The 23,768-nt window shown below is 36.2% G+C and overlaps 1 protein-coding gene across 2 annotated transcripts in view; it reads left to right on the top strand.

Moving 5' to 3' along the window:
* Positions 1–23,768, top strand: part of plekhm3.L (pleckstrin homology domain containing M3 L homeolog) — a 97,453-nt gene that overhangs the window by 18,449 nt on the left and 55,236 nt on the right. For both annotated transcript variants that reach the window (XM_018233945.2, NM_001127845.1), the window contains exons 3-4: positions 3,697–4,626; positions 22,597–22,742. In XM_018233945.2, the coding sequence (XP_018089434.1) occupies positions 3,697–4,626; positions 22,597–22,742 (1,076 nt within the window). The remainder of the gene's footprint in view (positions 1–3,696; positions 4,627–22,596; positions 22,743–23,768) is intronic.

Raw genomic sequence — 23,768 nt, 5'->3', positions numbered from 1 at the left:
GCTAAAGCTTCCTTATTATCATTTGATATTGCTTCTCCTGGTCATTGTTTTTCTTTTTCTTGTGTTTTAATTTCAGCAAATTTACTATACTTTTTAAAGCTCTTTTTCCATTTTCTCCCTTTTCTATCACCTGTTGCTTTTCTGTTGATCGAAAACTCGATTTTATTGAGTTTTCGCTGCGAAAACTCAACTTGTTTGGATTATCGGAGGAAAACCCAGATTGTCCAGCTCAGATCACAATGTCGAGAAACAACTTCAGCAAATTTTGAGATCTTTAGCAGCCTTGGGGTATGATAAATCTCAAAAACATTTGCATTTTCCATCTTAAAACCTCAACCAGAAAAAATTCGAGGTTTAATAAATGGGCCCCAATTGACTTCATATTGCAATTATTAGAGACAAAATATCTTGCATTTCCACAGGTATTACTAACTTGTCTTATTACTGCTACCTACAACATAACATCACTTGAGAGAAAAGCCAAATGCATTTTGCCCGTGTACAGTTGTATACTGCTGGTATCTGTGGCAATAATTTGTTTTAATTTTGTTATTTTTTGCTTAACAACTGCATAAAACACCAAAGAGATGTCACTCAGCCTTTTATGCTTTTCCGTTTGTAACAATTTGCCAAACCCCATAAATTAGGAACTAAAAAATAAAAGGTAAAGATCGTAAGCTCTTGTGAGCGGGTCCCTCTCATTCTATTTGTATTCTGTAACATTATTGTAAGCGTTATGTGTTAAAATTAATGTAAAGTAATGACTTCAAGTGAAAGTGAAAAGACTTTACTGCATCTTTTAGCCCTTTGGTGTTTGTTTTGTTATTAAATATTATTGTATTGATGGATGTGTGTCACATGTTTTGTCTATCGTTTTTTATATCACAAAAAAAGACATACATGGCTTTAAACCTAGAAGACCATACTTATTTTCCAAATTTTAAGTGTGTTTATATGTGGTATAAAGATATTCTGAAGACAACAGCATTTTTATTTATGATACCATTTATTTCTGGCATGCAGTGTGTGAGAGAGAGTATATATTATAAAATGTCATATATTTTCAGCAATTTTGTAAAAATCACAGATTTTTAAGGGTGGGTTCAAGGCAATAATCTCATTGGTGGGCCCCAGCAATCCCATTTAAGTACCTGGAGGCACACATGGATTTTGTTTTCTAAGTAGAAGTAAAGAAAATCAAGGCAAGAAAAATACATTTCAGAGCTTTTACAGCTGATTAAAATGGCAGTAGTTGAAGGTGGGTTGACCAATATTGGCAAGACCTTGGTAAATGCCTCTATTTGCCTATTTATTAAAGCGACCCTGTTTTTACCCACAGACTATGTTTCTACTAGGAGCTTTGCAGGCAGTGGAGCAGATATACTATCATAGGTGCTAGATTACCAATAGCAACCAATTCAATCTTTGCTTTAATTTTCTAATTTACAGTAGACAGTACAGTACACTAAACTGGCAATTGATTGGTATTGATAACTGCATTAGACCACAAATATCACATAATTATATGGTACAGTATATAGGTATCACACACCATTTGGGTATTTATCTGCATATACTGTAGCAAATAGTTGAAAAGATTCATGACATTAGTGATTTTTCTTTATACCCAAGAACACGTTGGAAATAAGAAAATGCCAATTTTTATTCTTAGAAACGTTGAAATCACTAATTTTAGCATGGATTTATGTTTTGATTTTTTTATGTACAAAGGCATTTTTACTCCTTTTTTATTCAAAAATGTACTTTCTACAAATATATATTTTTAGGGGGATACCTTGGGTTTTTTTTTGCAACAAAAAGAGTAATCTGTGTACTTTAGCAACCACACATATTACCATAGAAATTAATTACATCATTTTATTCGGGAAATGGCAGACTATGATAGTTACATCATTTTGTTTAGTTTTAGTAAAAAAAAAAAAAAAGAGAGATCCGGTGGGAGGGAATGTAAGTCACAGCTTTTAAATTGAATTCTGGAAATATTTTGAAAACCACAAGTTAAGAAAAACTTTTTTTACTAGCTTTGTGTTAAATGCCATGTTTACCCATTTAGATAATTTAGGATTACTGCTTTCCAAATATATTTGACATTTTGGGGTCCCCTCACTGTTAGGGCTGTTGTGTCGTATAAAATTAACTCTGTGTGTGTAGTCATAAAAACCATAAAGAACTATCAATATTTTGTAAGTTCTAGGAAAAGATTTATAGTTTAGTATGTTACTTTGGGGAATATTTGCTCATAGATGAATATTGAATTTTACTGTATTTTTGCCAAGAATTATAATTCACCATGATATCTGAAATTTTCACAAGAGAAATCTCTTCCGGTTCAGACTGGAAACTGTCTTTATAAAGAGCAGCCACTTTTTCATTCCATTATCTTATCATGGCGTATTATCTCTTCGTTCCATATTTCTTCATGACGAATCTCTAGAGATTTCTCCCTTCTACAGTTGTACGGGGAAATCACTGACTAAGGGGGTTATTTATCAAAGGTCGAATTTAAGAACTTTGTGAGCTTTTTTACACCTCAAATGAACTCACAATTTGAACGGTTTCTAAAAAAACCTCAAATCCGTGTAGTTGGGGGTGGAACTCGAAAACATGAATTGATCGAGTTGAAAAAAAATATACAATCGCTTGAATTGATCGCGTTTTCAAGCAGAGTCCACCGAAAAAAACTTGAACATCATGAAGGCTATTAATATCTTCAAATAGTTCAAGGGACCTCTGCTATTGACTCCTACATGACCTCTACAGGTTTTAGATGTTGTATTTTTGGATTCAAACTATTTCAGGGTCGAGGTATAATAAATCTCGAAAAATTCTAGTTTGTTTTTTGACCCAAAAATAGTTTTTTGACCCTCGAAAACGCTAAATTTTTCATGGAAAAAACAACTCGATCTTTAATAAATTTGCCCCTAAATGTTTCAGATTTTAGATTAATTTTATTTAATGTTAAACCCAATAGGATTATTTTGCCACCAATATGATTCAGTATGATTCATGCAACTTAACCATAGTTACCCTCAAGTACTGTTAAAATTAGAATTTACAGCAACAGAATAAAAGTATCACTGGTGACCATAGGTAAAAATGCTTACCTGAGCTGCATTTTACAGTATTATACAGTAACTCTGTGCATGCTGTCTTTCCTGTATGATGCAAATGAGTTGCTTTGTTTAATTTGTGTGTCCACTCAGTCACCCATGTTACATAATTAGATTAGAATGTTTTTGTGCAGTTCATTTGTGCAAAATAGGAGAGAAACTGTTCTATGAATGGCCTTCATCTGCAAAAAAACCTCTGTGTGATCATTGCTAGTAAGGTGGTAGACATTATGATTACAAGTGCAATAGGATATTCTTCTGAAAATATGCTATAATACATGTAAACCCTACTTATGATATACTGAAAATGTTTTTATGAAGCAGTGTTAATGTCCAGATAGAAAAAAGGTAGAATTTGGTGCTTTCACAATGAAACACTGGTGGGTCCTCACCTCCTCACAGTGGTTAAACCTGATATTTTTGGCATCCACTCCTGTGATAAATTTGTCAAATGTCTGACCAGAAATTCAGGCAATATCCCAGAGTCATACTCGGTGTAGCCAGCATTAAATTAGGCAGATGGATTATATTGTACATACATTTATGTCTATTATTTTTTTTACAGAAGTAAGGTCCTCATTCACAAATATTCTCAAGAAGGGATTCCTGGAAACTCGAATTACACCAGAAAGCTTTTGGAAAGGTTGTTATGCTGAGATATCCCAATATGAATTGCACATATATGGTAGTGATTACAGCGGCAACCATAATGCCACTGATACGTATCATCTCTCTCATATTGAAAGCATCACTATTACTGGAAGCCACGAAACCAAACTTGTTAATGTAATAATGACAGATGACCGATATCTGCAGCTAAAGGCCGATTCTGCATGGGAGGCCATAGACTGGGGTCAAAAGCTATGGGAAGCAATATGTGCCTTGAATCTTGTTCCTAACTACAGAAGTATTCATCAGGACATCTTGAAAAAACAAAATAACTTTTCAGATGGTATTAGGGGTTGTATGGAAAATAATGTCAACAAGCTCACTCCTAGTGCCATGAACATCTCAAATGGAAACCAGAAAAACATCATAAAGACTGGAACTCTATATAGATTAACAATTCAGAGTAACTGGAAAGCTTTTACCTTTGTACTTTCTAATTCACATTTTGCAGCATATCAACCTAGTTGCCTGGATGAGGATCCATTGCTCAGCTACAATATAGATGCATGTATAGCTGTTCAGATGGATATGCTTGATGGATATGATTCTTGTTTCCAAGTCATTTTTCCACAAGATGTTCTTCGGCTTAGGACTGAGACACGGCAAAGGGCTCAGGAATGGATGGATGCCATAATATCTGCTGCTAATTCTGCAAGGAAATCCGATCAGAGTCTACTAGTGCCTCTCAGGAAGAAGTCCAAAGAAAACCAGTCAGTAAAAGATCTTCAAAGGAGCAAGCGCCAGTCAGTGACCACTAGCTTTCTTAGTCTCTTGACATCACTAGCTTTGGAGAGAGGCCTCACTGCTCAGAGCTTCAAATGTGCAGGTATATGTTTTCACTTATTACTTATAAGGTTTTTAAATGTGTGATGTCCCTTTAAATATATATTTTCATTTATTTAGAAGAAATAAAAAGTATAAGAATGTATTATAGGGAATACAATAATCCCCTTATAAATAGACTGATTTTTTTATGTGAAAAGGTATGAACTTCCTTAGGCGGTAACCTAGACAGACGGGCTGGTGCCTAGGGCGGCCTGTATACAAAAAAAGCTTGAAAAAAATATTTTTTTGGGGGGAATGGCTAAGGATAACACTGCAAGTGGAATAATACCCTTCTAACTGTTTTAAACTTTTGCTGCGGCAGTTTGCAGTTGTGGCTCAGTGAATGTCTTTGTCTATCTATATGTTTTGTTTTTTGAAGTGGTACAACAACAAAGCAAGACCATATAATTTGTTAATGGTTACTTTTCTAGGACATTTTGAGGCACATTTATGAAAGGTTGAATTTCAAATTCATGTGAATATTTAAAAACTCCCCTAAACTCCCATTAATTCGAAATTCAACCAATAGTCGATTTAAATTTTTTAAACTCGGATGAATGTAATCTACCCGAAAATTGAATTTGAATCAAATTCGATTCGAATTTTAAAAACTTGATTTCGAGTTTTTTCTCCAAAAAAAAATTGAATGTAAGGAAGGCAACAAACAACTCAAAATTGATCCCTGGACCTCTCCCAATAACTTAAACATCATTTCAGCAGGTTTTAGGTGGCGAATAGTCGTATTCGAGTTCTTAAAGGGCCAGAGTATGATAAATCTAGAAAATCAAATTCGTTTTTTTTAAAAAAAAAAAAACTCAAATCGAATATAAATAACTCACTAGTCGAATTTGACAGTTTTGACCATAAAAAAACTAGAAATTTCGAATTTGAATTTTCAACTCGACCCTTGATAAATCTGCCCATTACAGGCCTGTTTACTAATTATTGAGGTCTGTGGGGAAAAAAAACATGCGTGTCCAAAAAAAAAGTTACAAAACTTGTATGACTTTTTCTTGAACACTAGTTAATTTAGGAAAGAAATGATGAGCTTGTGCTCATCAATAAAACTGATTGATGTTTGACCTCATATTTACCTAAAGACATTTATATCATAAAGTTAGGGTGCATTTCTTCATGAGTCCCAAACATAGTTGCACAGTTACTTTGGGGTTGGTAAAAGTCCTTCAAGTTCAACCCCTTCAAATGAATCCCAGTGCACTTGTATCACACACACATAAACAGAGATATGTGTACATTCACATTAATAAACTGTACATACCAATACCTACACTAGTTTACTATAGATCTTGAAATCACAATAGCTTTTTACATATTATGCTTGTACGTTTTTGATTCAATTGTAGACTGGCACAAAAACTGGACTTCACTCCAAATTATGATGCAAATACGCGTTTCTAATATAAAATCATCACGATTCTAATATAGAAACATCAAAAGAGGACGCAATCTTAGAAATTGGCCATAGGGTATACTTTTAATTAGGTATACCCTAACAAGATAACCCTCAGGAATGAATTTTGATTACAATGTATCCTGTTTTGTCTAAAAACTTTTAAAAATCTGTCTAAAAATATCTCCAACCTCTTATATTTAAAGTAATCTGAAAAATACTACAACTGTCTCCTTAGCTGTAAAACTATATTTACAATTATTTTGCAAAACAAATCTCTCTATGGTGTAAAAAATTATTTTTTTGTAATAATATTCTATGTTGAATAGGCTTGGGCACATTTTACCCGTTTTGCCAAAAATTCACCGCCAGTGAAATGTCACCAACGCCCATCTAAGGCTATGGGCGTCAAAATGTTTTTGTCACGCATCATTTTTTTTTTTGACGCACAACGCCAAGTATATGGGCGTCATTTTAGGGGCGAAAAAATTTGCCCATCCCTAATGTTGATTCTATGTGTACTATCTTTTTCCTAGACAACCTAATCACATATGTATTAAACTTTCTGATTGGCTGTCCAAAACACACTACTCTGATTGGTGTGTTCACATTTAAATATCACTGGTTGTACTGAGAACCCTTAGCCTATGACTAAGTGCCCACTAGGCACAAAACACGTAAGGCCACCCCTTGAGATGTTCCTTTTTGTTTAATAAATTACTTTTTGTTTGCATCATACTTTGGAGTGAAGTTCGGTTTTTGTGCCAGCCTACAATTGAATAATGCCATCACAGCATCATCTTGTGGGCATTCCATATTTACACTGCCATTCTGTGGGCATTCCACAATCACATTACCCTCATCTTGAAGAACCACCTACACTGCTTCTAATGAAAGATTTGTTCGTCTAGTCTAAAGGAGCGCTCTCTTGTTCTTTGATCTTTTCTAAGGAAGAAAAGCTACCCTACACATGCAGACTAAAACCTGTTTTTTTTAGCTCTGCACTAGTGAACTCAGCATCTACCCCTCATACGCTTTTTCTATGTGGCAAAAGGAGAGGTAAGTGGGGCAGGGAGGTAGAATTGTGGTGGGATGTTGGGTAGCCAGGGGAACTGCTAAGCTTGTTCTCATTTTTACCCTGTCGCTAAGCACAGGCAGCAGAAGATGGTTATGCTCAGAGGAACCATGTGAAGAGATTGTGTGGTGCCCGCAGTAAGATGTGTTGTGTGAAAACTGTGAACAGGAGTAAAAATATTTGAAAAGTTTTGAGGCCTATGCCACTGAGGCTAGTTCCCCTCTGGACTGAAGTGCCAATGCAGTGCTTTACAAATGTTGTAATGTACATCATTCCTCACCCCAATAGAGCTTACAAAGTCCTCGTTATTTTTGCATTTGTTTTTTGCCCAATGATTAAGGGAATCTCCCATGGATCATAGGTCCTTACTGGGATCTATTAAAAATTTACAGTTGTAAATGAAATGTCATCTTTAGCAATGTATTGTAACTTACAACTGCTATTAATGGCATGAAATGTATGTTAAGAAATAAATGTTAAGAGCTGAAAATTTCTAAAACTTTTTCATCTGGGCCTCTGCATTATGGGATAAATGTTTCCCTTGTTTGGTTGCCGTTTAACCCATGTCAGTTAAATTTAATAAAGTGCTCAGATTTACATTCCCACCCCTTTGGTAAGGAAGAACAAATAAAGAGTTGGGGGAGCGAAGGGTTTTCTACAAATTCTTCAGCCTTTTAGTGCAAATTCCAGTAATTATAGTCATTGTGTTATGTCTGAATGGTACATAATACAACAGAAGCTAGTCCTAATTGAGACCTTACAGGAGGTACAAATCCCTCCTTTGTTTGGTTTGACAAATTAGTGCCAGAAAGTGGCAGGGTTTGAATGGGAATCAAAGCCAGGGACACAAATATGGAACTTAAAGCTACAGTAATAACCCTCTCTTGTCCTGCCAAACAGGGGGAAAAGTAAAGACCGATGTATGCTGAAGTTTTCTTTTTGTTCAACATTCCCTTGACATGTCAGCATCTTCGGACTGCCTTATTTATTTAGTTAAAGTGATTAAATTGTAATAGCCAAGACAGGCCATTGTCTTCCTTCCTAATCCCAGGTTCACAGACTCCAGCTGTCTACATTAATTGATTGACAATGACCTACTGAAACGTGTTGGCAGAACCAAATTTTCCTTATACACTTGAATTAGGTTGTGTTGTTTTTTTTTGTTCAGCATGATGATGGGAGAAAAGCTACGAAATTAGACAACCTTGCCAAGAATGAAGATTTGTCTGAATAGAATTTGAGAGGTTTGGTTTTGTAGAACTTTTTAAAAATCAATTTGAAGTGTGTCTGGATTTTTTTTTTTTACTTAAACACTTTTTAGCTTGTATAGCCACCGACACACAGGGTTACTTGTCTTCTTCATAGGGCAGAGATATGTGTGTGTGTGTGTGTATATAAACATGTGTATGGTGTTGAAGATAGAGAGGGAAATGCTGACATATACAGACGTTTAAACAAAGGAAAAAAGAAACTGCCATGGACTGTCATGGCCCATGATTCCCAAGGCTATTTTTTATACAGTTTATGGAGCTCTGTGCTGCCCCAAATAGCCTCACGTTTAAAAGTAGGAAACACTTTATTTACTTTTTAGTTTTAGTAGGTCATGTGACACAATTGACCATCACCAAACAGCAGTTATAATGATGTATTTTTAAAAGCTATTCCTGACTTTTAGTCAAAGCACAAAAATACTGGCACAACATAAATGATATAAGCCAGTATTTATTTAGCCATACTATAACATGTTATGTGTATTATCGCTGATGTAAGACATGGCTAAACTAAACAAGCTGTTTTCATGCATTAATGTTCATTACTAACAAGTTTATATGGTGCAACATTATCTGACAAGACAGGTTGACCTGATTTTTCTGTTACGCCTGGCTGCATGAAAATACTTCTTTAGAATGCAACAGGCTTCTCAGAGACCATCCTTTCTTCCAAGATTTGGGTCCCTGTGTGCAATCGCCTTTTGTATCTTGGGCCATTGTTTACCGTTTCATTTCATATAACTATATATAATCAATAGAATAGAGGTCAACCATGTCTTTTTGTTGACAAAACAAGGGTCCCCCACCTACAAAGGCCTACCAATCTATATGGGACCAAATGCAACAAAACATAGGGGTTTCAAAAGTGGTTGCCAGCCTTTTACCCCAAAATAACAATCCTTACATCATTTTATGGGATTGCTCTATTCCAGTGCTGTCCAACTTCTGTGGTACCAAGGGCTGGAATTTTTCTGGCCTTCATGGTGGAGGGCTGATAATGGAAACCAGTGTTGACCACTCCCTGTTTTAAACCCAGACCCACTTTAAACGACACCCATGTTACCACAAGACCATGTCCACTGTAATGGTGGTAGCACACCAAAAGACCAAATGATTGGTGCTCACTGCAGGGATTTCACTTATCACTCATATGTGAAAAAAGTTGTCATATTAAAGGAACAGTTCAGTATAAAAAAAAAGTGGGTAAATAGGCTGTACAAAATAAATTATGTTTTCAATATAGTTAGTTAGCTAAAAATGTTATGTATAAAGGCAGGAGTGACCGGATGTCCAACATAGCAGTACAGAACACTACTTCCTGCTTTGTAGCTCTCTTGGTTTCCTCTGATTGGTTACCAGGCAGCAACCAATCAGTGACTTGAGGGGGGCCACATGGGTCATAACTGTTGCTTTTGAATCCGAGCAGAATGCTAAGGATCAATTTCAAACTCACTGAACAGTTATGTATATCCAAAGTGGCCCCTCTTCAAATAACTGACAAACTCAGAGTTAGAGATTTGAAAAGCAGGAAGTAGAGTTCTGTTCTATTTTTAAGATATTCCCTCATTCCAGCCTTTATACATTACATTTGTGGCTAACTAAATATATTAGAAACATTTTTTCTTTTGTACAACTATCTATTTACCCAATTTTTTACATTGAACTGTTCCTTTAAAACAGGGGTGTCCAAACTACGGCCCGCGGGCCAACTGCGGCCCGCAATCCATTTTTAATTGGCCCGCAGCTAGGGCCGGATTACCCACAAGGCACCCTAGGCACTTGCCTAGGGCCCGCCTGGTTTTAGGGGCCCAGGCCAATGGATGGATGACGATACTACTGGACTCCAGTGCCTTCCTAATACACGCCCCACACATTTTCACCTCACCAAATCTGGCCCTTGTTGTAAAAAGTTTGGACACCCCTGCTTTAAGAGCTACCCTAAAATTCATATGCCTCCTCCCCTGTGGATAACACAGCACCCCCCAGCACATGATTAAACACCTTAGGGGCACCTAACAATAATTTTCAAATGCGAACAAACCCCCAGAACAAATACCAGGCTTATGTTCAACAGGCAGAGCAGCGCACACACAGGCAGCGTATGGCCGCTATCCGAATTTGATAAAACAATGCATGTGCCAGTCATCTCTGTAGTGATACCTCATGTGGGGAGCCACCAGTTGGACAGCCCTGCTCTATTCTATGCTAACAGTTTGCAGTTGAGGTACTAATGTTCAGTCTGTTCAAAATAAAATCTAATCAATGAGATTTTTCAATATTATTGGATAACTACTGAACAGTGTATTGTGGCAAATGACAACATATATTCTGTTGAGCTTCAATCTGCTATCTGTTTACCCCCTAATCACAATTCTGGCCATCTAACAATAAGAACGCACTACTCCATTTTATCTGAGCACTACTTAGCAGTACATTGTGGCAGAAGACTAAACATGTACCTAGGAGTTTTCATGGGTACTGAGCTTGGTTACATGGTCTTTTTGACCGCACAAACCAGAAACATTTAAGCACAAAACCTAACCAATCTTTGTGGAATAACTCACCAAAGTAGACATGTTGCCAGGTGCTCCTGCCACAGGCCCTCAGCTCAAGGGAGCGGACAATCCATATGCAAACAAACAAGTGTTGGTGCAAGGCACTCTGGTAGACCACATATACAGTAGATCAGACGAAAAGTTGGTAGATAAAAATAGATACCTTTATTTATATAAACATCTCTCGCCTAACGCATTTCGTGTCACTAGGACACTTAGTCATAACTAATTGTCCTAGTGACCCGAAAAGCATTAGACGAGAGATGTTTTGTATAAATAAAGGTATCTATTTTTATCAACCAACTTTTGGTCTGATCTATATGTGGTCTACCAGAGTGCCTTGCAGCAACACTTGTTTGTTTGCATATGCTTTTTGACAGCACACAAGAGTAATGACCCATTGCATTCTATGGTATTGGAGAACAAACCAGTGGTGCAATTTATTTAAAGAGGTAACTTTACATTTACCAGGCAATGCCAGGTTCTAGATGCCTTATAAATAGGCTTAAGCAAAATATTTGCGGTGTTTCGGAGAGAAAAAATGTTCATAGACTCTAATGGATAATAAAAAAAAGTTGCCTGGTTTAAAAATTTTTAGCAGAAAACAAAAACGCTCATTAACTTCAATAAGTTTGAAATTTTTTTTTGCTGTTTCACAAATTTCTGGTGCAGCAAAACGGATTCACCCATCACTAAAAAGTTTTGTTGTTTGCAAAATGTTATGACAGCACTTGCATTGTCCTTGCTCATGTACAAGAGTTTATATCTGAGGATCATCAAGTCATCACATGCTTTAATTATACATCTGTCTTTCTAAAAGGGTGTGAAATGTTTTTGCAGACCTCTGTCAGGTTCAGCAGAATGGACATTTACAGCTGTCAAAATTTACAACACCCTATGCAACTATACAAGGCAGAAAGCATCATGACAACACTATAATTGAAGCTGGCCCATTAGCTGGAAAAAATACCTAGTCTACCTTATGACACACCAAATATGCAATATATATATATCGGCATTATAGGGGTCATTTTAAGTGTTAGTAACAAACTAACAGGTTAACTTGACATCTTACCATGCTATGACACAACCTTCTAGGCAAGACAATGCAGACATTGAAAACATTTCTAAAAGTCCATACTGTTCAAGATCGTAAAAACGTGCTTCAGACAAAATCTAGTCAAATCTACTAAAGGAAAACATTAAAGGGTGTCTATCTAAACACACAAAATGAATTGAACACTTTTGGACTTTACATTCATTTTCTGTTTTCAGTTTAGACTACTAATGCCAGTCTCAACTGAGAATCAGCAGTTTTAGGATTAAATGAATCCAGGAAGTGCATAGACAATTAAGGGGGTGTTTATTATCATTGGAGGCAAACATCGATGGTGATTTTGCCCATAGCAGCCAATGAGCAGCAGCCAATCAGCATTTAGATTTTAACAGTCACCTATACATTAGAAAACAAAAGCAAAGATCTGATTGGTTGCTACAGACAACATCACCGGTGATATTTGTCGCCAATGTTAATACGTATGCCTCTAAGTTGTGCTTATGAAAGAATTATGAAAGAATTACTCAGTCTCTGGCTGCATCATCATTTCTTCCCATACCAGTTTACTAGGCTGGAAATGCTCCTTCAATCAAGTGAAAACTGTTAGGCCTGTGGACCCAGAGAGACTTATATCAGTACTCTGAACTCTGAGCATTTTATCTTTCTCTCACTCTCTGGTTGGACAATCTCAAAGGTCAGTTGCTTGTAACACCCCTTTCATTAAAGGCCCTTGCGTCAGAATGTGCTCCTTGCACTTCCATATGATTGCACGTGGCTCTGCTCTGTTCGTCCTGCCTTCCATCCTGAATCAAACATTGCTGTGCCTTTTGATGGCGAAGGGGAGGGGGGGACCATGGAGCTACCACCTCTGGACCAGGCAGAAGGGCCAGGGTTCCCTTCACAGCCAGAGTCAATAGGTGCAATAGTCTGATTTGCAATGAAATGTCAATGCAGTCACGTTACTTTTTGTGAATTCAGACACAATTGCATGAAAAGATAAAAAATCAATACATGCCAAATGGTTGCTATCAGTTACTGTGCCTGGGCAACCTTTTCATCCTTTTTAACCCATGGGGGTTTCCATCTTATCCTATGATATTTTCTCCAAATCAGGACAAATGGATCACAGTACCAGTCTGTGGGAACCTGTTGCATCTTCACGCTAGAAAATGTTAAAAATTATATATAGGGAAAATATTATACTACATATATGGGATCCGTTATCCAGAAAGCTCCAATTACATAAAGGCCATCTCCCATAGACTACATTTTATCCAAATAATCTAAATTTTTATAAACTTTATCCTTTTTATCTGTAATAAAAACATTTTACTTGATCCAAACTAAGATATAATTCATTCTTATTGGAAGCAAAACCAGCCTATTGGGTTTATTCAGGGGCAGATTTATCAAGGGTCGAAGTGAAATCGAGGGAATTTTCGAAGTAAAAAAAATTCGAAATTCAAAGTAATTTTTTGGATACTTCGACCTTTGAATAGGATACTACGACTTTGAATCCAATTCGAAGTAAAATAGTTCGAATATTTGACAATTCGATAATCAAAGTACTGTCTCTGTAAAAAAAACTTCGATTTTAATACTTCGCCAAATTAAACCTGTTGAAGTGCTATGTTAGCCTATGGGGACCTTCTAGAGCATTTTTCTACGTTTTTGGAAGTCGAAGAAAAATCATTTGATCGATCGCTGAAATCCTTAGATTCGAAGTCGAAGTATTCAAATTCTATGGTCGAATTTCGAAGTATTTTTAACTTCGAGGTTCGCCCCTTAATAAATCTGCCCCTTAATGTTTACATGATTTTCTAGTAAACTTAAGGTATGAAGATCCAAATTATGGAAAGATCCATTATCTGAAAAACCCCAGGTCCCGAACATTCTGGATCCCATACCAGTATTTCAATACTGATAACTTAAAGGGCAGAGACACGCTCAGATTCAAGGAAATTTAGTCGCCCGGCAATAAATCGCCTATTATATGGGGCGACTAATGTCCCTGAACTGCCTCCCGCCGGCTAGAATGGGATCTTCAAATGGTTCAAGTGACCTCTGCCATTAACATCTACATGACCGCGATGGGTTTTAGCTGGATTTATTTTGATTCAAGCTTTTTGCAGCTTCTGGGCAAAATAAATCCCAAAAAATTTCAGTTTTAACTGAAACTACCCTCGGAACTCAAATTTTTTGGCAAAACACAGCTCGACCCTTGATAAATAACCTCCTAAGACACGTTGTAATATTTTATTCAAAAGGGTTTTGCAATATTCTAAGCTGTAATGACTGAATTTTTTTAAAGAATTGATGTATGTTGTCCACTCTTATGAAATGTCTTACTTTCAACTGACAATAGCATATAGGGGAATGATTTAATATCATTGCTGCATAAAAGCATTACTGTAAATTACACAACCCCCTTAAGGCATAATATCCATAAATTCAGGAAAATTGTATTTTCAGCTTGATTGTTAATATCTGAAAAGAAACTTTTCTAAGTGAGTTTTCTTTTCTCTGCTAGAAACAATATCCACTTTAGAGGGTCTGCAAAACAGAGCAAGCAATATATACATTTATTTCTATGAGAGGATAAAAGTTTCTTTTATTGTTTGCTGGCAAATTACCCTGGGTGGAGCAGTTTGTATATTCATAATAGAAATAGATAACCAAGGAATGAAACCCTGAAACACACCTGCACATCAAAGAGCTGCTCTAATGGACGGCACACTTCACTTGAAAGCTAAAGCTGCATTGACGTGACACATAAGTCACTTTAGGCCACTAGCCTTCCTATGCCTGGCACATCTCTATGTTAGGTTACAAAGAACAGATACTTTGCATCTAGCAGACATATGGCACACTTGTTCCTTTTGTCATTTCTCTCTGTTCAATTCAAAGCTGTAGAAGAAGAGGTGAGCTTTATTATATTTTTAGCAAAAGCCATTCTTTAGAAACACGACCAAAGCATTTTCTGTGTGTGCCTGTGTTGTGAACACAAGTTTGCTGGATGCAGTTTGTCCAACATAAGCTTTAAGTCCTAAACTTTAACTGCAAATAATACTCTGAGTAAACTCATCTTATTTATTTACATTATATATATATATATATATATATATATATATATATATATATATATATATATATATATATATATATATATTGTGAATAAAGTACCCCCTCTTGTAAAATATAAGGATATTATAAGTTACCGAGGAGTTTCATGACCATATAAAAACTGTGAATATCATATAAAAACACGAGGCCGAGTGTTTTTATACAGGTCATCTAACTCCGAGGTAACTTTTAATATCCTCATATTTTGCAACTGGGGGTACTTTATTATAATACACAAATGTCAGTGAGTCATGTGACAGAAATGACATCAGAACTCACCGTTTATAACTGATGACATCAGAACTCACCATTTATAAGGATATAATTTACAAGATATTCACAGTTTTTGTGTATTATGTATATATATGTGCTCTGCAGAAGAACGGCACACACAGGACTTGCTTTGCTGAATCAATCTTCCAAAGGTTTATTTTGCTCAACGTTTCTGTCCCCCAGAGGGACCTTCGTCAGGAATCAATTACATTCCCTGATTTTAAGTATTTTTCTCATTTGACATAATTTTTTGGGGTCCCACCTGTATAATATACATAATACATCCCCCCATTTTACATTTTTCAGGGGATCATAAAAAGTGGTGTAAAATCCATTACATGTATTTTATTTATATATATTTTCGGGCAAAACCCTCCGGAAAAAACTCGAACATCATGCAAGCTATTAACATCTTCAAATGGTTCAACTGTACCTCCTTAACTCCTACATGACCTCAACAGGTTTTAGATGGTGTATTTTCTGAGTTATTTCCAGGGTTGGGGCTATAATAAATCTTGGAAAATTTTGAGTTTTTTTCTAAATCTATCTTTTATAAAACAAATACAACGACTATATTTAAATTACACTATGAGAAAGGCCTTGGATTGGGCCGAAACGTCAGATTGAAGTACTGTTAATAAATGATCTAAGACCTGTAAGACCTGAGAGTGTGGATTCTTCGTGAAGTATGACATAAAATGTGTATCATACATGTGTGTTTATACGTGTATGATTGTTCTTTCTATTTAATTTACCATATCCACTGTACTGCCTGTCTTTACTTCTTCATTTACCTTCACATCTAATTTTCTTTTTGGCTTTTATTGCGATGTATCTTAACATATATGTTTACAGATATTTGTAGCTGAACACTTTGGAAAATACATATCTGCTGTGTTTGCTTGTAGACAAACTGGTAAAGCATTCTTGGTCAGAGTGAATTGTTTGCTTCACAGATTTAATTAACTGCACAGTGACCTGCTTTCAGCCTGCAAATTTTTGCAGGCTGAGGGAAGCGGATCCACTCTAAAATACCAAAATTAAAAAATACGGGTGTCTTTGCCCTAAGCCTGCTGTTGGAGTGGCATTGTTTCCATTCTTATCTGCACTAAGGAGTACCTTCTTATCAGTCATTAATTTCCATTCAGACTTTATATACATTGAAACTTCAATAATTATGTTTTCCCGCATTTTAGATTTTTATTTGTGGTCCCACCAGCTTATAATGCATTTCAATGGGTGCATTTCCCTGATTTTACATCAAAATTTTGTCCCTGTGTTCTAAAATGGCTTTTTTCCTCCATGAATGTTATTTGTGAAATAAAGAGGTTTAAAATACTAACAGATGTATATTTTGCCAAGGTTCTGCCTGTAAATGGTTAATTCCAACTAGTCTGCCCCTTATACAGTCCTGCACCAATCACTTATTGCTTTAGGTTGTGTATGTGACTGACAGAGAGTCTTGCACATGCCCCCAATAGTGTAACATTAATACTGCAATGCTTAACCCTTGTTATTAACACAGTAAGGGGATTTTGTAATAAAAGGCACTAAATTTGCCCAGGAGCAGTAACCCATAGCAACCAATCAGCAGGTAACATTTATTGGTCGCCTGTTTTAAAGCAAGCATCTTATTGGTTGATATGGGTTACTGCTCCTGGGCAAACTTAGTGCCTTTTATTACATATGGGGGTAAATGTTGTATCTCAAAGTAAAACAGACTCCTGTGCTTGTATCCTTTTTTCTTGAAGAAAAAGTTACTTTAACACGTTTCCCTGATTTTACATTTTCCTGGATTTTACACAATTTTTTATGGTCCCCTGAAAAACATAAAATGGGGGTTCTACCGTATATAAAGATATATTATCGTATGTGGTAAACTGACCGTTTTGCCGCCTTGGTTATCCTGGCAGCAACACACTTATCAAATTGACTGGTGTTACATAGGCCTTATGTGAGAGTGTGGTCAATGATAATATAGTTGTATAAATACTTAATTACCTATATGTCAGAATCCATAGACAGTCATTATTTACTGTACTGGCGAGGGACTGTTTGGGCCTTTGTGTACTTAAAATTCCAGGACCTATTTTGAATGCAAATTTAGACCTGCCTAGGTGCTCCTGAGCAGTCCCTGGTGAAACATCTGCAACAAAGCTTTTCCAATTCAGAAAGGAGGTGTTCACATCATTGATCATACCATGGCCTGGTATGCTTCTGCAATTTGCGAAGAAAGCACTTAAAGGAGAAGGAAAGTAATTCATACTTGGGGGGGCAAACGGTTGTATTTACTTACCTAACGCTCCTGGGCCATGCTCCTATCAGCAGAAACTGCAACTTCCCGGGACAGACGCATGCGCAGTACAATGAAACAGCCAGTTTTTTCCTTAAAGTTTGGCTTTTTGCTCTACTGTGCATGCACAGCCGCGAGCTGAAGGAAGAAGCAGGAAGATGATCACTCCATGGTGCTCACTGGAAGAAACCTGGACTGGTGCAGTTTTCTGCTGATGGGAGCACCAGCCAGGAGTGTTAGTTAAGTAAATACAATCACTTGGGGGTGCCTAACTTGTGGCAACCCCAAGCATAAAAGCACCTTCCTTCTCTTATAAGGAACCAAATATTATGAATTTAAAGCCATTTTATACACATGGGTCTTAACTTAAAATTCACACATAATGAATAATTGTATTATTTAGTTACCGTATATACTCGAGTATAAGCCGAGTTTTTCAGCATCCAAAATGTGCTGAAAAAGTCTACCTCGGCTTATACTCTGGTCAGCGGGCAGTAGCTGAGATTGCAGTAACATTTAATCATTCCTATTCCAACAGTTCACTTGGGGAGAGACTGCAATATCACACAGCACCCTCTGTTGGTTATATGAAAGAATAACCGTGACTGCAATATCACACAGTGCCCTCTGTTGGTTATATGAAAGAATAACAGTGACTGCAAAATCACACAGGCCATCTGTTGGTTATATGAAAGAATAACAGTGATTGCAATATCACACAGCACCCTCTGTTGGTTATATGAAAGAATAACAGTGACTGCAATATCACACAGCGCCATCTGTTGGTTATATGAAAGAATAACAGTGACTGCAATATCACACAGCACCCTCTGTTGGTTATATGAAAGAATAACAGTGCACCCTCTGTTGGTTATATGAAAGAATAACAGTGACTGCAATATCACACAGCGCCATCTGTTGGTTATATGAAAGAATAACAGTGACTGCAATATCACACAGCGCCCTCTGTTGGTTATATGAAAGAATAACAGTGCGCCCTCTGTTGGTGATATGAAAGAATAACAGTGACTGCAAAATCACACAGCACCATCTGTTGGTTATATGAAAGAATAACAGTGCGCCCTCTGTTGGTTATATGAAAGAATAACAGTGACTGCAATATCACACAGCGCCATCTGTTGGTTATATGAAAGAATAACAGTGACTGCAATATCACACAGTGCCCTCTGTTGGTTATATGAAGGATTAACAGTGACTGCAGTATCACACAGCGCCCTCTGTTGGTTATATGAAGGATTAACAGTGACGGCAATATCACACAGCGCCCTCTGTTGGTTATATGAAGGATTAACAGTGATGGCAATATCACACAGTGCCCTCTGTTGGTTATACGAAAGATTAACAGTGATGGCAATATCACACAGCACCCTCTGCACATGGTAGTGGGACAGTGGGACAATGCACACAGTAATCCGTTTGGCAATTCTCTGTCACCATCAACTTTGCAAAGAAGTCCGGCTGATCGCTGGGGGGGGGTCGCTTTGGCGGAATGTGCGCTGCTGGGAGACAGGGCTGTAGTTGTGTCTAGGCTTATACGCGAGTCAATACGTTTTCCCAGTTTTCGTAGGTAAAATTAGGTACCTCGGCTTATACTCGGGTCGGCTTATACTCGAGTATATACAGTATATACTCTTTTTAAATGATAAGTGCTGATTAATCATTTTCAGCAGCGTAGTTGCAGGAAAGACTGATATCTTGCATCTTGGAATACGTTGTCTTGTGTAATAAGTCAGACATGGCTTGCTTGAGAATTCTTTCCTTTGAAAGATGCTGCTGGTTTTATTGCATTATGTTTGAAAATTGTATTCAAGCAAAGATTTTAAATTGACTTTTTAGTTGGATTTAAAAAAAGACTTGCTGTATCAAAGCTTCTTTCCAACCCACCTACTTTGGTAAACATTACAAATACCGTTAAAGTGTGTGATGTTTATGTTTGTTCTTACTTAGAAGCACCAAACATCAAAGTCTGCAACCATCTTTCACAACGCTGTATTCATAGATGCATTGTGATGTCCTAAATGGCAAAAGAAAGGTAAAGGGCAGGAAATACAAACACGTTCGGAGGAAGAGAACCATGTGTTAGTGGGGTTGCTATATTGATGGAAAGTGCTTCACTTTCTTTTTGATTTAGGTTATATTAAGAAATTGTCATTATATTAATATATTTATTTTGGTATCTAAGGAATAGGGACACTATTTCAATATTGAAAAAAAGTACACTTTTTTTTTTTTTACGAATCGAAGCCTTGTGACGTGTGGCAAATTTTGTTGCCGGTTTTTAATCTCATAATATATCTGCCCCTTACTGTATTCATTTTCGGAGAGTGACGCATTATTTTTCCTTTATCAGTAAACCCCTTCTCTGTTGCCCTCTCTGCTGCCATAGTAACAGTGAGAGAGCAGTGCATCTTTTAACATCACAGTGAGAGAGAGAACAAGGGCACAGATAGCCATCAAAAGTACATGTTCTTATGTGAATAATTTGCAGCTCAAAGGTATCTAATCTTTTTTGTCCAAGCAGAAAGGATTTAGTTTTTCAATACTGTATATGCATGAATATTTGCAAATTATGCATAAATATACAGTATGTATATTAACATGTATTTTTTATGTTTACGGAGTGTGTATATATATATATATATATATATATATATATATATATATATATATATATATGATACACAAAAGACAAAAGCCACGAATATCTTGTAATTATATCCTTATAAACTGAGACTAGTGATGTCATCAGTTATAAACGGTGAGTAGTGATGTCACATAACTCAGTAAAACTTGTGTATCATAATAAATAAAGTACCCCTTGTTGGAAATATGAGTATATTAAAAGTCACCTCGGAGTTCCATGACCTGTATAAAAGCACTCGGCCTTCAGCCTCATGCTTTTATATGGTCAAGGAATATATCCTAATAATATCCTTATATTTTACAATAAGGGGTAATTTATTCACTATATAATATCTTTATTGCTATCTGAAGATGGTATCATTGATATAAACCAGTTTGAAAAACTTGTGAGATTTTAAGATTAATCCGGCTAGACACTAGAACATGGACAAGGTAAAAAAGGTGACTGTGAATGCCGTGCAAGGCCTAACTAAATAATTATGATATTCCCAGTAATTAATCTTTGCTAACTACTACTGTACATGCTTTAACTAATATAGAATTCTATAGACACTACAGGGGTGATTTATTAACGGTCAAATTATTATGCTTTCAAAAACTCAAATGTACAATATTTACTAAGTGCAAAAATTTTAATGTAGAATCTAAAGACTACCGAGTAAAAGTCAATGGAAGCTATGGCAAATTTGAAGGTTTTTTTCCCACTGGAAATGATACATAGAGAACAAATTCAAGGTATTCAAGTTATTTTTCACGATTTTATTCTATAAAATGTTTTATATTCTGATTTTTTTAATTAATCAGCAAACACTCTTTTTTAAAAATTAGAGTTTGTTTGATGTAGAAAAAAACCTCTAACATTGCAAATCATAACAAATTTGAATTTTGATAAATAGGTCTCTATGTGAAGATATTTGGGATCCTGGTCTTTTATTTGTCTTTTTGAGTTAACTGGTTATCCAGATATCCCACCGGCATTGCCTCTCGTTGTTCTTACTGCTGCAATTCTTTTTTTTTTTTTTTTTTATTTACCAAAAAAATCATACAGTAGAAACTTACAATTCTGCCAAGATGATGTAGATTTTAGAGATTGTTAGGAAGAAAATCAGTCCACAAAAATGGCAAGCACTGTTTTGTTTTGTGTGTAAATAAAGTGAATTACAACAAACCCTGATCCTGTATATTAAGAAATCAATCCAATAGTGCTTAGGCTTTTCAGTGGAACCAAGGGTGCTAGGTGACACATTGAATGGATGGAGAGGGGTTAAGCAATATATTACAGAAATTAGACAGATGGCAAAATGGGAGTAGGAAACGTTTTAGCATGAAATACCAGGCAGTTAGCAGATAGATAGACAATGTCTATAACGGAAGTGGGAAGAAATGCAGAGATTAGTTGGAAAAGGTAAAAGAATGTTGTGTTAAATAAATTGGAAGAGAAATGTTTTGAGCTACTTAAAAATGGATGTTTTAACATGATACTTACATAAGAAAATGACAGCAGTTTTGGCAAAACCATGTACTGTTCCCCAGTTCATCAGTTTCTTATGCAGGAGTGTCAATGATACTTAAAACAGCCTGTGTCCCATACCCTTTCTATACATTTCTATTCAATGATTAAGTTATGCTTGCAATTGAGCTGGCTTTGTCCCCGTAATGGTGGCTCCCAATATACACAGTGCACTTGCATCTAAAAGATCAGGCACAGAGAGCATTTTGTGAAAAAACTGGAAAAAATGCTGCATTATGGGTACAAACATGGCAAATTGCACTTTGCACACTATACTATGCACTCAAAATCGATTGTAAATGAGACCTTATGTATCATATGATATAATTTTAGACAATATAAAATGGGTAAGTACTTATGTACAGCAGTGTTAGCAAGTGACAGTATTTGTCAGTGTTATGAGTCCATATTTTGATGGGTTTACATAAAGATTGGGATCTGGCAACCTTTCATCATTAATGTATTAGCCGTACATTGTGTGGAATACATACAATAGTTTATTTAACAAGCAAAACTCCTAGGTAACAAGAAGTATATTTTGATTTTTTTTTTAAATAAAAATATAATGTGACAGCAGAAAGATTGAAACCCTGTCTTCCATTTCCCTTTTGTTTTGTAATATTTGTATTGATTAGAATGTCTTACTTTTATAAAAAGGTAGCTCACTGTATTAATTCAATATGGCTTTTTAGCATGCAAAGTATACTAATACTAAGATTGTTTTCTTTCTTTCTTACAGGTTGCCAGAGGCCTATAGGCCTCTCCAATGAAAAAGCCAAAGTGTGCAGTTACAGTGGGTGGTATTATTGTAGCACGTGTCATGTGGACGATGGCTTCATCATTCCTGCCCGTCTTATCCACAACTGGGATACTTCTAAGCATAAGGTACATCGCTCTGCTATCTCTAGGTATAGTTTAAAATATTAGTTTGTCAATTAGGTTTCATTGCCCCTTTAACCCTTTAAGTGCCAGCAGAATTTCACATTTTGGTTACGCGAAATGCCAGCCGTTTTTGAAACATTTTGTGCTCTCTCACTTTAGGGGCATTTTCTGAGGGGAAACCTATAGTTTACCTAGGAAAACTATACATTGTTTTTTTCGGTAGAAACTGAGCTTTCTAAATCTGCCGGAGTTTTCATGTATTTCCACCTGTGCAAAAAAATTTATAGTGCTAAATACCAAAAAAAAATGAAAAATTACCATTTTTCATCGTATATCAATTTATACCAGAAAAATATTTCATTTTAGGGATGAAAATCCAACTGATTTGGAAAGCCTTATGTCTCTCGAACGTGCCAATACCAGATATGTATAGTTTTAGGGAGATTTAGGATTTCTGTACAGCAAAAACTCCCGGCAGTATATTACCGAATTTTGAAAGCACTAAGGCAGAAAACGGCATGCTTTAGATTCCAAGGCAAAAAATCCTGAAACCGTAGGTTTACCCCAGAAAACCATACATTTTTGAAAAGTACACATTCTGCCGATTACAAAATGGGTAACTATGTCTCTCTACTCCCAACTACCAAACATAAAAGCTTGTCTGAAAATAGCGGTTTTTCAAAAAAAAATTCAAAATTCTGAAAAATCATTTCAAAGGTTTTATTTTGCTGCTCCGCATATCCCAAACTATATTAGGTACCAAGAAAAAGCACCTGAAATATGATTGCCAGGGGTCCACTGAACAGTTTGATACCCATTATGCATAGGTTTACCAAAGTATCTGGCATTTAGAGACACCAATATGAAGTTAGCACATCCAAATTGATCAGGACTTTACTTCAGCTACTGAGAAATCAACACATTGACTGCATTTTTTGTGGGGTAAAAACACAGAAATATATGTTTACCCCCCAAACCCATATATTTTTGGAAAGTACACATTCTACTGAATCTAAAATGGGTACCCAT

Source organism: Xenopus laevis, chromosome 9_10L (assembly GCF_017654675.1).
Source record: "Xenopus laevis strain J_2021 chromosome 9_10L, Xenopus_laevis_v10.1, whole genome shotgun sequence".
NCBI lineage: Eukaryota > Metazoa > Chordata > Amphibia > Anura > Pipidae > Xenopus > Xenopus laevis.
Note: the sequence above shows the minus strand (reverse complement) of the source record. Positions and strands in the feature narration are given on the sequence as shown.